General features: G+C 36.6%; 1 protein-coding gene across 1 annotated transcript in view; it reads right to left on the reverse strand.

The window, feature by feature from the left end:
• The window catches only part of SUGCT (succinyl-CoA:glutarate-CoA transferase), a 317029-nt gene that overhangs the window by 49623 nt on the left and 252469 nt on the right, over nt 1-14937 (reverse strand). The window contains exon 11 of the mRNA XM_012654527.1: nt 8568-8665. Within this exon, the coding sequence (XP_012509981.1) occupies nt 8568-8665 (98 nt within the window). The remainder of the gene's footprint in view (nt 1-8567; nt 8666-14937) is intronic.

Consider the following 14937-nt stretch of genomic DNA (forward strand, 5'->3'; position numbering starts at 1 on the left):
AAAACCATCTACCTACAATCAACTGATCTTTCACAAAGCAGACAACAACGTACACTGGGGAAAAGAAGCTCTATTCAATAAATTGTGCTGGGAAAATTGGATAGTCGCATGCAGAAGAATGAAACAGGACCCCTACCTCTCATCACTCACAAAAATTAATTCAAGATGGATAAAAGAGTTAGATTTAAGGCATGAAACCATAAGAATTCTAGAGAAAAATGTAAGAATTCTTCTAGATATTGGCCTAAGCAAAGAAGTTATGAGAAAGATCCCAATGGCAATCATGGTAACAACAAAAATTAATAAATGGGATTTGATTAAACTAAAAAGCTTCTACACAGCTAAGGAAATAATCAACAGAGCAAACAGACAGCCTACAGAATGAAAGAAAATATTTGCAAGCTACACATCTGATAAAGGGCTAATAGCCAGAATTTACAAAGAACTCAAGCAAATCATCAAGGAAAAAACAAACAACCCTATTAATAAGTTGGCAAAAGACATGAACAGAAGCTTCTCAAAAGAAGAAAGACAAATGGCCAATGAACATATGAAAAAATGCTCAATGTCACTAATCATCACGGAAATGCCAATTAAAACCACAATTAGATATCATCTTACCACAGTTAGAATGGCATTTATCAAAACTTCCAAAAACAATAGATGTTCACATGCATGCAGAGAGAAAGTGATGCTTATACACTGTTGGTGAGACTGCAAACTAGTATAACCTCTATGGAAAGTAGTATGGAGATGCCTCAAAGAACTAAAAGTAGAACTACCATTTGATCCAGCAATCCCACTACTGGGTATTTACCCAAAAGAAAAAAAGAGTTTTCATCAAAAAGACACCCACACTCGTATGTTTATTGCAGTACGATTCACAATTGCAAAGTTGTGGAATCAACCCAACTGCCCATCAATTCATGAGTAGATTAACAAAATGTAGTACATGTATACCATGGAGTACTACTCAGCCATAAAAATGACGAATTAATATCTTTTACAACAATCTGAATGGAACAGGAGACCATTCTCCTAAGTGAAGTATCTCAGGAATGAAAAAACAAACACTACATGTACTCACTATTAAATTAGAACTAACTGATGAGCACACATGTGCACAAAGGGAAGTAAAACTCAGTGGTAATCAACCAGGGCGTCAGGGGGGAAGAGGGGAGGGGTCAAAACCTACCTAACGGGTACTATGAACACTATTTGGGTGATATGGGCGTGCCTTTAGCCAGGACTCAAGCATTACAAAATGATCCATGGATCCTGAAACATTTGTACCCCCTTAATATTTTGAAATAGAAAAAAAAAATTAGGGAACTGTAATTTATGATTCTCCAAGTATTGAGATACTCCTCAAATAGACTGAGCACTCTTGCCGGCTCAGACTGTGCTCGCTGCTTTCATGACTGTTCCTGTGTTTCAGTTCTCATTGTGATGTAGGTATTGTTACATGTATCTGACATGGGAGAACCTGAGGCTTAGAGCTGATCAGTGGAAACTAGGGTCTCAAATTCAGGTCTTCTGACATTCTTTGATCATAATACAAGCTCTCTATTTAGTTCAAAGTCCTCATTTCCAGCTACCACTTCTCTTCTTTCTGTTTCGTAGGATCAGGCATCAGGGATCTTCCCTCTCTTCCTTTGGCCAGTTCTGCCGTACTTGGATAGCTTTGCTCATTGTTGGTTCACACATTCACTAACTGAAAGAACACTGATTGAATGTTGGAAACCCAAACAGGCACTAGAAATAAACATCAAAGATGTAGTCTCTGCCTTAAGAAATCCACTGTCTTGTCAAGGACGAAGAGAAGTAAATGACTGATGACAGCTGAGTGTGGTATATACTTTGATGCAGCAGCATAAGAGGGGAGGCCTAGAACAGACAAGCAAGGCAGGGAAAGCTTCTAAAACTTGTGCTTATTTTAAAGGACTGGTAGTAGCTAGCGAGATGAGGAAGCTTCATTATTTTATTGTTAAGCAATGAGCATGTGAGAAAACACAGAGGATTAAAAGAGCAGTCCACATTATAAGGAGCAACACATGATTGTGTGGCTGGAGTAAGACCAACAAGGTAGGAGGTGTAATTACATGTGTTAAGGTAAATGATTTGAATTTTATCATTAAAGCTGTTGAGAGCCCCGGAGAGACCGAGGCAGGGAAGTGGAATGATCAAATTTGTCTAAATGGTACCAAGATATCAGGTTTTTTTTAGTTACCATTAGATTTAGGCACCTTTGAAGTTACAATTCCTCTATTAACTGCCAAGAAATATTCCAGGTCCAACTCTCCAATATTTTGCAGAAGTCTATTAAAAATAATTTGACATCAAATTTTGAAAATGAGGAAAGATTAGATTAGAGGAAAGTTGTTAATAAGCCCTTGATTCAACAAATATTTGTTCAGCACGTCTGTTTAGAAGGCCTTGAATTAGGGCATTTGTTAATAATTTCACTATGTTTTAATATAGTAAACTCTGAAAATAAGTAAATATTCAATCATATGTCAGAAACTTAAGAAAATATCAAAGTATCCAAAACCAAAAATATTTATTTTACTGAAGGGATTGCCACAGTATTTTAAAAGGTGGATTTATCTAATGCTGTCGGTTTTATTTATGATGACTTACTGTAACCTACCTTTTAGGAATGTCTTCACTAGGACTCTATTGACATGCACATATAAATATGTGTAACATTTTTCCAAAAGCAGTTTAAAAGTTGTCATCAGTGTCTTTCCAAACTACAGACGCTCCTTGACTTACAATGGGATTACATTCTGATAAAACCCATTGTAAGTGGAAAACATCATAAGCTGAAAAGGCATTTAATATACCTAACCAACTGGACATCGTAGCTTAGCCTAGCCTACCTAAAACATGCTCAGACACTTATAGTAGTGTGGCTACTAGAAGTTACAGCTCACTGCCACTGCCCAGCATCACAAGAGAGTATCATACCACAGCTATCACTAGCCTGGGAAAAGACCAAAATTCAAAATTCGAAGTGTGATTTCTACTGAATGCATATCAATCTTGCATGATCATAAAGTTGAAAAATTCTAAGTGGGGACCATCTCTATTTCTTTTCTTCTCCCATGATTTTTTTTCTTGCTATAAAATTACACTCAGGTCAATATTTCCTTCTTCGAACTAACTTTTTTCTTCGTCTGCCTAATTCTATTTGTTCTTCAAGATCTGTCTCAAGTGGCATCTTCTCCAGGAAGCCTTCCCTGACTTGCCCAGATTAAAGTATTAATAGTTGCCCCTTCCTTGGGTTCCCCAGGGCAGGCTATGCATGTTTACCCTGGCACTTCCCACGCCCAACCTATTTAAATCAATGCTTTACTTTTTTGTTTTCTTAATTAGACCATGAATTACTCAAGAGCCCAGGCTTCACCTTTCATCTCTGTATCTGTAGTACCAGCGTACACAGTCAGTGGCCAGTAAATGTTGGTGAAGAGAGGAAGATAGGAGAAATAAAAGTGAATTTTATTTCTATTAATATTTTCTTCATTATTTCTCTTTTCCTTCATTCTCATTTCATGTCTTCCTATTATTTCTCCCCAACCACTAATACATCATCTTTATCCTTCTCTTCTTGGTTTCCATATGCATCACAGCTTTCAATCTCTCTCTTGAGGTCCTAACTATTGCAAAAATGCTGATCCAGTGTGTGAGTAGCACAAGTTTAAGAGTTTGTTGCTCCTTGGCATTGCAAAGAAGAGGTTTGTTTTATCTGGCCCTGGATTAGTCTCCGTTAGATCTCCTCTTCTGTTTTTTAGCTAGGGATTTTTAACATGCTTTAGCTTTTAGTTTTCAATGTTAGCAGCTGGGTAAACAGACTTTCTGCAACACCGTGGATAAAATGGCAAGCTCCAGGGGAAAGTCTTCCATCTTTAGATTAATAAAAAAGACTTGCTCACAGCCATGGTGGGGGAATAGTAACACCTGAGAGCATGTGAGGGGAATTGTGTGTGCTGGCTGTGGAAAGGCAGCTGATGACCAAAACAGGCAGCTGCTGTCCTGAATGAGGCCGACCGTCCTCAGAGAGTAGTGTCAAACTGTACTGAGCAAGAATAACAGAGAAGTGAGGTAAGTGACTGACATCTCCGGTAAGCAATTTCAAAAGAGTCTACAAATTTCACAGGAGAATCACCTGATTCCAAAAAGTTTAAATAAATGCTCAGGGCAGGGAGAGAAGTACTCAAAAATTGCTCACGAAAAAATACTTTGGAAGGAAGATTTTGAAACACAAGAGGAAATCCATGTGTATATTTAGGAGAGCAGACTTTGTAAAAATCCATAAATGCTTCTGTTTTCACTTTTGTATATCAAATTGCGTGTAAGGGGTGAGAGTTTTGTTTTGTTTTGTTTTAAATAAACACAGTGAGTCCATCATTCCTAGAGTTTGTTTTTAAAGTTATGTGCAGTACAAAATCACTCTCACAAATCCTTCTACATTTTTACGTATTTCAAAGATTTTCTAAAATAAAATATAGGTTGGCGAAAGTGTCTATGAGAATTAAAGGAAAGTGCTTATGATGTAACATTTAATAACAGACAACAGGCAAAAATATGACGTACTCACATGGTAATGTAGCTACTGTTACTAAAAAAAAAAACTTTTACTGTAGAAATGATTGACAAACCACATTTTTAAAAACTGTAGCGTGTATATCAACATGTTCAAAAAAGGATTAAAAGACAATAAATGATTAACAGGCATAAGCTATAGCTGCAATACTTTTGTGGAAGCAAATTTTTTTTAAAATGATTATATGAAAAATATGGAAAAGTAACTTCCTTAGGCTCATCAAAACAACTGTTTTGTGGAAGGGTTAAAAAAATAGAAAACAACAAAAGAAACATGTCTTTTGGGAAGTCTGCAAAGGTGAAAGTCCAGGAGGGCAGGGATTTTTGTCTGTTTTTCAATGCATATTCCCAGTGCCCAGAACAGTCCCTGGCACAAAGTAGGTGTTTGATTAATATTTGTTGCACAAATAAGTGACAGTGAATTAATGAATGGAGGAATGAGAAGCATATGCCATTTAAACTCAGGCCCTCTGACCTGTCCAGGTGAGCAATGAGGTCTCCTTGCTGGCTCTGTGGTGCTGGAATACTTTGAACTGTACCAGGTAGAGTATTCTCTTAAAGAATTCTCTTTAGGTTAGATAGAAAATAGAAGTTTCTGATAAGCAAACTCATTTTTTGACCAAAAAAAAAAAATTCTTTATTTCACAAGGTTAAGAAACTACTTTGTCACAAGGGCTGTCATGACTTTCACAACAGGCTCTGCCTGCCACTTCCTCCACCCTCTCTGAACCCAACCACCACTTCTCTTCCTCTTGCTCCCAGCTCCAGGCACACTGTCCTCTGTGCTACTCCTTAAACTCTGCCTGGGATCCTTCTCCCAGATATCTGCCAGCCTCCCTCCCGCATCTTCTCTCATTTCTTGTAGGCCTCTGCTCAAACGTCACTTTATCAGAGAAGCCCTCTCTGACTAGCCTAAATGAAACAGCCAGCCTCACACCCTACTTATGGTGCTCCTCCTTTGCCTTTCTGCATTATTTTTCACCAATTTACTTCATCTGTTTCATTCTGTTCTCTATCCCCAATGCTTGGTATAGTCAGTGCCTACCACATAGTAAGTGCTTGGCAAATACTTACTGAATGAATAAACAAACAAGGACACAGTAACATTTCACGTGCCACTTCACCGAGGCAATGTGATATATGGAAAAGGTGTGACCTTTTGAATTCCATTCTAACTAACTATTCACCATGTACCTGACCTTGAGACTAACCTCCCTAAACTTCAGAATTTTCATCTTTAAAATGGAAAGAAGAATAATACTTATTTGGCACGTACTTGGCATCCATCAAATGTTGGTTCCTCTCCTTCCTTTCTCCCTACCTCTTTTTTGTGGTTGGGAGCTAATGTAACTCTGTTGTTAGCAAACAAAGTGATTCACAAGTTGAGATGTCTACAAAATGAAAGGCACGATGTCCTGACCAGGACCAGAATGTTGAGCAGACCCCTGAGCAATATCATTCCCAACAACGACTAACACTGGTTGTGCTTGCATTGGACAACTGACAAGGCACAAAAAGGAAACCTTCTTCCCTGAAGGTGCTGTCATGTGACTGGGAACTCAGATAGAGATATCAGAGGGTGGTTTCATGGGGATGAAGAACTGGCCTTGAAGCATGACTATGTTTCAGAATAATAGCAAATCTGAGAAGCATTTCAAAGAGGAAACAAAAGAAATTGAACGGGAATATGGCTGGAGCAGGGGCTTCCTACATAAGCGGCTAGGAGAAAAGGTGGACAGAAAAGGTGATGTCACATTGTGAAAGATCCGCGATGTCGGACTGAAGAGACCAGATTTAATCCTGTAATTTACGGAAAGTCACTAAATTTTTTGAATAGTGGAAAACATAGACTCATATAATGAAAATGATAACTTTTAAAACACTTGCAGAGACTTCTGAAAGCCAAGCACTAATAATGAATCCAGTGACATTGGTTCAGAAAAACAAATGACAAGGTTATAAGTGAGAATGAATCAATATTCTAATCTTCCCTGGTTGTCACTGTTTGAACCACCATAGCGGAGAAGAGACTCAGCTGGGGGAGACCTGAAGAACTGCACATCCTAAGAGAGCACCCAAAAATGTCAACACACTAGCAGAAGAGAGCACAAAACCTGGCCTGCAAGCAATCGACCAGGGGCTCTATCTGCAATCTATGTTTTAACAGCAGCACCTATGATGATGTGACCTCCTTCTCAAATTTCCTCTCTTCAAACTACCCTCCCATTCTCTTCCTTGTAGTTTGATTCCTTATTCCTTGTTAGTTCTAAATAAAAATATGCCAACCTGATGTGTTCCAGAATGAAAAATCCCCACTTGCACATATATATATATGAAAGCAGCAAAAAGAAAGTGACAAATTATTTAATTCACCCCAATGAGGGAAAATAGAAATTAATCTGTTACAGATGCTGCTAAAAGTCTTTGTACATTTGAATTCTATAATAGAATTTAGCAGAGAATAAAAGTTTTAGGAATAGGAAACCAATGACTTAACTTTGTGGTTCTTGAAGCTATAAAAGTGCTGGCAACTAAATAACAAGACGACACTTGTGTCTGCCTAGGTTTTATATTTTTCTTGGGATCCACTCTTCTCACAGCATGGACATGATTTATTTAGACTATCAAAGAGCTTTTGATAAGGGTCTCACAAGTGGCTATTATGGAAACTTGGTAACCATGGTGTGAAAGGAAAATGAATTAAATGAATTAAAAATGCTTGAGATGCAAAGAGGCAAAAAGCAGAAATAAATGGTCAATTCTCATGTGGAGAAAGGTTAATCACCGAGGGCTCCGGGGCCTTGCAGTAGAATTGGAGTGATATTTAACTAATGACCAGGAAAGGAGCACCCAACTCTCATTGCCCCACTCTGTGGATATCAGTCCCACACACAGAGCCCCTATTGATGTGAAGAGCACTTGGCACATGGAAAAGATACAGGCAGTGTAGAGAAGAAGTGTTTAAAATCCAGGAAAGAGAAAATAGGTAAATGAATGTTGACTCAGATACTCATGTAGAGATCCCCAAATACAAAGGGAACAGAAATAAAAATAACATTAGCAGAATTTTATTTTTTAAAAACTTCGATATATACTACATAGAAACACATGGGCCTCTTCAAAAGACTGGATATTTGAACAAAAGAATCCAATTTATTGGCATGATAAGAGCAAATTTTCCATATTGCAGAACAGCAAATGTGGGCATTTAGATCCACAAAAACTATTTCTACAGATTGAGAATATATATAGGGGAAGAAAAGTGAAACTAATAGGAAAAAGTAAGAATTATTACTTTTTTCAGACAAATGTGAAAAATTGGTATAGGTGTTACAAAAGCACAACCAGACATGAATAAAATAATTTGGGAATCAAATAATTAATTAACATTAATCTTTTATGACCCACAATTCAATATGGCATTTTCAATGACCCAGAAATATCATCATGATTCACAACAGGGGCTCAGAAAAGCCAACAAACTCTTGACTTCACCTCCCTTTGCCTTAATTTCCTCCTCTGTAAAATGGAAATAATTGGACTTACCTCATGGGATGATTATAAGGGTTAAATGAAATAATGTATGTAGAGCATTTAACATGGTAAAAGTACAAAATAATGTTTCATTATCTATTTAATTATTATTGTTGCTGTTGTTATCATTACTAATCATGATATACTAAACCCAAACAGTTACAAGCCACAAACAACTTAATTGAAGTCATTGTGATTTTCTTATTTGTATCATTGTTATGACTCAGTACTTAATAAAACATAATATGTTTTCAAACGCTTTTGAACAAAAGAAAAAACATAGTTTTGAAATATCTTTCCACTAACAAATTTTGCGAAGTGGAAGAAAATTACAAATTGATCCAAATAAGCCAAGAAAAACCCCACAAAGCACTAAATGCTTATTATATATTAATTCCTAAATGTCCAAGTACTAGATCCGAGCTTACCGTGCAGATAGTATTTTAATGAGCTCTTTTCTATTCTGTACCCGAAGGTGGTTAGTTTTGTACTTGGAGTCATCAATCAACTCAGGCAAATTCAAGATCTAAAAGATAAAAATAATTTTAAAGTGTAATTCACAAGTTTTTCATGTAACTACCTGTGGATGCTAGTGTGCGGGGCCTATCGTTCCCTTTCCAAGAACATTTCTTGCTGGTCTTTATACCTCTCAATAAAGAGATAATAGAGAGAATGACCACACAATTAGGATGGATCATGCTGGTGAATGGGTTTGTCATTTATAAGAGGTTTTTACTACGTTTAAGCACACATGTCTACATATGGGAACATCGAAGACGAGTTCCCAGACCCTCAAAATAAGTCTTGTATATATGAGAATATAGAAGAAGAGTTATCAGATCTCCATAGAAAAATTCTTGTCTAGAGGAAATAGGGAGATACAAAATCAGGTAAAACTGACCTAATCCTGAGAACCAATATCATGGGTGTCTGCACTTACATGAATCGCATAATCAACATATATCTTGTAGGTATATTTACTAATTTGCTGCACATGTAAATAGAATAATATTATCTGTCCCAATAGTCCTATCCAGGATGTTATACAAGTTGCTAAAATAAAGGGAAAGCATATACATTCGCCTAAGTGCTCACCATTAAAACAATGTCAAATTAAAAGATCTTCTTCCTATAGAAGTGTCACTATTTTTTATCAATGTCTCCCTGAAGAAATACCAACTAGAAATGCTTTTATATACTTCCTCTTTTTCTCCTCCTCAATAAAGGGAAAATCTATCTTGCAAATCCCTTTGGACACCTTTCAATTTTAACAAGACCATAATGAAAGTACCAAGTGGATTTGGGATGGAAAAGGAGTTTACAAAGAATGTGTGCAGGCAGTGTTTGGCAGTTGTGTTGGAAAGTCAGACAGAGCATTTATGGGCTGGGGAAGGCCATGTGGCCTACAGAAAGCTTCATTGATTTTATTTATGTGTTTTCTTTCAATATAAACATTTAATGGTTTCATTTGTTTCCCACAGTTTAAATAAAATCAATCCGTTAATCATCTTACAAAGAAGAGAAAAGTGAAGAAGATTCCCCAAAGTAAAGAGACCATCTCAATGGTATAATTTCTCTTTCACATGTTCCACTTATTCATTTCCTTTAGGAATAATAAAGACAGCATTACTCTCTACATATTTTAAAAAACATCACCACTTACAATGCCCTTTCTAGAAAACTCCCTGTCACCACACCTGATCCCAGAATCAGCCTCAAGCATTGTCCAGCAGTCAGAAACCCTCCTTCCCTCAGAGTGAGTAAGTCATTTCAAGAAAAACCAAGTATCTTCACTAAGTCACAGGTTAAATTTATAAATCTGGCCTCACCCAGAAAATGCCATCAGCTACATTAAAATAAACAAAAACAAAAGCAAAAACAAAAAACACTACAGAGCGACTGCACTCAAGGGTAACTTGGATGCTTGTGTGTCTCTGAATTTGACTTACTACCCCTATGTCCTTGTATTTTCTCATTCAAAGTTGGTGTGAAAAGGTCAAAATAATTATCCTTCTACCTTAGCTATGCCAGCTAACATTCAAAATATTTCTAAAGAGACAGCTGCCTGGGATAAAATGAAACAATGTACATGAAGGTGTTTGACATATTAAGCACTAAATAAATTTGAAGTATTCCAACTAGGTAATTTCTCCCCAAAGAAATAATAAAGCATATGCTTGTTCGAAAGAGAAGGGAGGGAGGCTCCATGAAAAATGGAGATATGATAACAGAAACTGCAATATTCCTATCATCTAATGGTCTCCTGAGAGCAAAAACCAAAATCCTTATGATACCTGAAATGCTCTACACAATATGGCCCCAGTACCTCTCTGACATCACCTCCTACCATACTCTCCCCGTTTGCTCATTGCTGCAGCCACGTCAGCTTCTTTATCAACCAGGAACATGTCTATCACACTTTGGCCTCAGAACTTTTGCACCAGCTATTATCTTGCCTAGAACTTCTTCCACCAGACATCCAGTTAGCTAACTCCTCCTCTCCTTCACTGAGAATGTCAACTCCAATGTCAACTTCCTTCACCAAGTCTGCTGAAATGTCAATTACCCTGACTCCCCTATGCCCACCCAGCCCGCCCCACTCCACTCAACCCCTACTCCCCTGATTCCCCATTCCCTTGTCCTTTTCTTTTCCCATAACTCTTATTACCTAACATATTTATCATGTTTATTATTTACTGTATGTCTGTCCTGCTAGAATATAAGCTCCATAAGCTCAGATTATTTTAAATGTTTTGTTAACTGGTATATCCCAAGCACCGATAAAATATTTGTCAAACAACTGACTGAACCATAGATAAACAATGTGAACATTTTGAGATATATGATCTTCCAGACAGTATTCTATTCCATCAAGTCTAAAACCACTTTTTAATGTAGGTGCTTCTTATAAGCTATGGTCTCTTAAAAGAGTTGATTACCAAGAGGGAATTGTGACAGTTGTCTTTGCCTACAGGTCATAGTGTTCATGTACACTGTCATCACTTTATGTGTATTATTGATACAACACATGTTAAGTTCAATTGCCATTTACAATGTCATCTACTATAATATAGTAGATCATACTATAATTTGGTACTGAAAGAAAAGGACTTTGTGTATGTATTAATAGGAAGGCACAGAAACAAAGCATCAGTCATACTATAAGAACTATTGAAATCTCATTTTTTGATATAGGAAAAGTAAACATCCCTTGTGAAATGTGAAGTTTCCCAACTTCTTAACAAATTTAGATCATTCAGTCTTCCCTCTGCCAGTGCAAACGCTAAGTAAGTCCTTGCACAAGAATTTGTTGCAAACGAGTTTTCCAAGACAATGAAAATTGGTCCATTGTTAATATAGCCCCATTCCAGCTTTCTTTTGATTAGTATTTGCATCTTTTATTTGTACATTTTTCCATCCTCTTACTTTAACTTCAAAATATCATCATATTTGAAATGAATTTCATGGATACAGCATAGAGTTGGATCATGTTTTTCCTATCTTTTGTGACAACCTCTGTCTTTTAATTGGTGTGTTTAAACCACTCATGTTTAATGTTATTATTGATATTTTCAGATTATTTAGATTGATCATTTTATTATTTTTTCTGTTTTTTTCTCTGTTTTCCCTTTCCTGACTTCTTTGGAGTTGATTAAAAGTTTTTAGTTCTACCTTTATCTATTTTGATTTGGGCTATATTTTATATAGATGTTTAAAGATTGCTTTGAGAATTGTAATATATGTACTTAACTTTTCACAATGCAGTTTGAATCAATATTCTACCACTTTAAGTGGAATATAAAAAATTTACTACCATATACTCCCTTTGTATAACATAAAAGAGGAGGCCTTTTTATGTTGTTATTTGTCTATATATTACATCTACATACACTGAAAATCCCACGTTTGCTTTCATCCATCAAACATATTTCAAAGAATTCACTAGGAAAAGAATAGTGCATTATATTCCCCAGATATTTACTATTTCTGTTGCTTTTCATTCATTTCTGATGTTTCCACGAATGTAATGGAATGTTTCATTCACTCCTTCTGGGATTACAAGGTCATATATATTGAACTTTTCCCACCGGTTCCTGAGGATCTGTTCTTTTTTTTTTTTTTTTTTTTTTTGAGTGGGAAGAGGATATCTTTTTTTCCTCTTGATTGTTAAGATTGAATAATTTCTATTGATCTATCTTCAAGTTTCTTGACATTTCTGTTATGAGCTATTGAGCTCATCCAGTGAGGTGTTATTTTTTTTCTTGGTTATTATATTTTTCAGATTTTTGATCCAGCAATCCCATTACTGGGCATCTACCCAAAGGAAAAAAAGACATTCTATAAAAAAGACATCTGCACTAGAATGTTTATAGCAGCACAATTCACAATTGCAAAGATGTGGAAACAAGCCAAGTGCCCATCAATACATGAGTGGATTAATAAAATGTGGTATATTCTACTCAGCCACAAAAAACAATGGTGATCTAGCACCTCTTGTATTATCCTAGATAGAGCTGGAGCCCATTCTACTAAGTGAAGTATCACAAGAATGGAAAAACAAGCATCACATGTACTCAACATCAAATTGGTATTAACTGATCAACACTTAAGTGCACATATAGTAACAACATTCACTGGGTGTTGGGCAGATGGGAGGGGGGAAAAGAGATGAGTATATACACACCTAATGGGTGCAGTATGTACTGCCTGGGGGATGGACATGCTTGAAGCTCTGACTCAGGTGGGGCAAAGGCAATATATGTAACCTAAACATTTGTACCCCCATAATATGCTGAACTAAAAAAAAAATTTTAAAAAAAAGGAAGATTTCCATTTGGTTCTTCTTTATATCTTCTATTTCTTTGCTGAATATTTCTACTTGCTCATTTATTTCAACGGTGTCTGTGATGCTTCTTAGAGCATTTTTATAATAGATGTTTTAAAGTCTTTGTGAATTAATTCCAACATCTGTGTAGTCTTGACATTGACATTTATTGATCGTTTTTTCTCATGCAAGTTCTGGTTCTTCATATGCTGAATAATTTTGGATAGTATCCTGGACATTTTGAATAGTATATTATGAGCCACTGGGTCTTGTTTAAACCCGACAAAGAATTTTTTTTGCTATTAATTTTTAGCAGGCAATTGACCTGGTTAGGTCCAGGCTGCAAGCTCCATCCCACTTTCTGTGTGCTTTGATTCTAACATTGGTTTTCAAAGCTTTTGCAGTGCTATTTGGATATGCCCTGTATGTGACCCACTTAATGGTCACACTATAACCTGGGCAATCATCTATTTGTTAATTCAGTTCTCAACACCTTTGGTATGCTGATTAGGATCAGATCTGTGCGTGTGCAGGTCAGGGGTGAGCCCAGGAGTTCGTAAATAACTTCAAGGGTTGCTTTGTGAAGCTCTTCTCTTCTGCAATCTCTTTAGCACTTTCCAGTTCCCTGGGGCTCCCCTTTTAGTTACCCCACTTCCCAGTATACTTTCTGGGCAAAGGCCAAGCAGTGGGGGGACAGAGAAAAAAGCAACAGGAAGTTATTCCTTTCTTAGGGTTCACAGCTCAGCAATGAAGAGAAAATTACTTTTCCTCAGAGTTTGGCCCCTGCTGGTTTGCTATTGCCACTGCAGGATTGCTTGAGGGCCAGGGCATTAAAAGAAGGAAAAAAACTGAGGGTTTCTGCACTCCCTCTGACATTAGAGTTGACTTTGTCATGCTCCTTTGCACCAGGAATAAAGAGCATCTCCTAGAGCTCAGCCTGTTGCCTGGTGCTCATTTCCAGGTACTCAGCTAAAGGAATAACTAGAGAGAAAACTGATAAATTTACTGCTAGTTTAGAGGTACTTCAAATTCTGGTTTTCTGACTATGTATTTTTCAAAGTCCTAAAATAGATGCTTCATTCATTCTCTCCAGGTTTTATCATTGTGCTCACTGGAAGAGAAAGGGAGGAATGTACTTACTCTATCCTCCCCAGAACCAGAATCTCCACACCTAATTTTTATAGAGACCATTTATTAAGTGCATACTATAAGCCAGGACTATACTAATTATTTTACTTCCCTAATGCTTATAAAACTCCACAAGTTAGATATTAGTATAGTTTTATATTATAATCTTCATTTTATACATAAGGAAATAGATGCCTAGAAAAGATTAAGTACCTTGCCAGGGGTCACCTGATTCATAGTAGGCCTTAAGAATTATGCTATAAAATCTTCAGACCACCTGCTCCAAAATCAACTACGGTGCTTATTAAAATTGAAGTTTCCTGTTCCCCACCCCAGATATACTAAATCAAAATCTTTGGGAATGGGGCTAAAGGACATTCCTATGCATACTAAACTTTAGATCCAAGGCATATTGCCTCCAATAAAAGAAGCCTTCAGTCTAAATGACTTTAAAAAGGATGTCAATATTCAATACTTCAAATAAGAATATCCATTAGCATTGGCATCAATCAGCTTAAAATAGCTTACATATGTTCACTTTCCCTATTCTTATGTATCATGTTAAAGATTAAAATAAGATTTGTTATAGGCCAAGGTTCACTTTTTTGGAAGATTTTCTGGACCCTAAGCTTTGAACCTAATATTCTTGCTCCCATTCCAACCCCTGACAATGGAAGCTCCTTAATAGGGCCCATCTCCAAGAAGTATTATTAGTCAATCAGTATATCAAATTCTAATTTGGAGATAGACTAGGCATGAGCAAATCCTACTCATTCATCACAGAATCACAAACAATAATGGCACATTTCTCCCCATCTTTCCCAATGGAACTTACTTGGCAAAAG

Source organism: Propithecus coquereli, unplaced genomic scaffold (assembly GCF_000956105.1).
Source record: "Propithecus coquereli isolate 6110/MARCELLA unplaced genomic scaffold, Pcoq_1.0 Scaffold441, whole genome shotgun sequence".
NCBI classification, from domain to species: domain Eukaryota; kingdom Metazoa; phylum Chordata; class Mammalia; order Primates; family Indriidae; genus Propithecus; species Propithecus coquereli.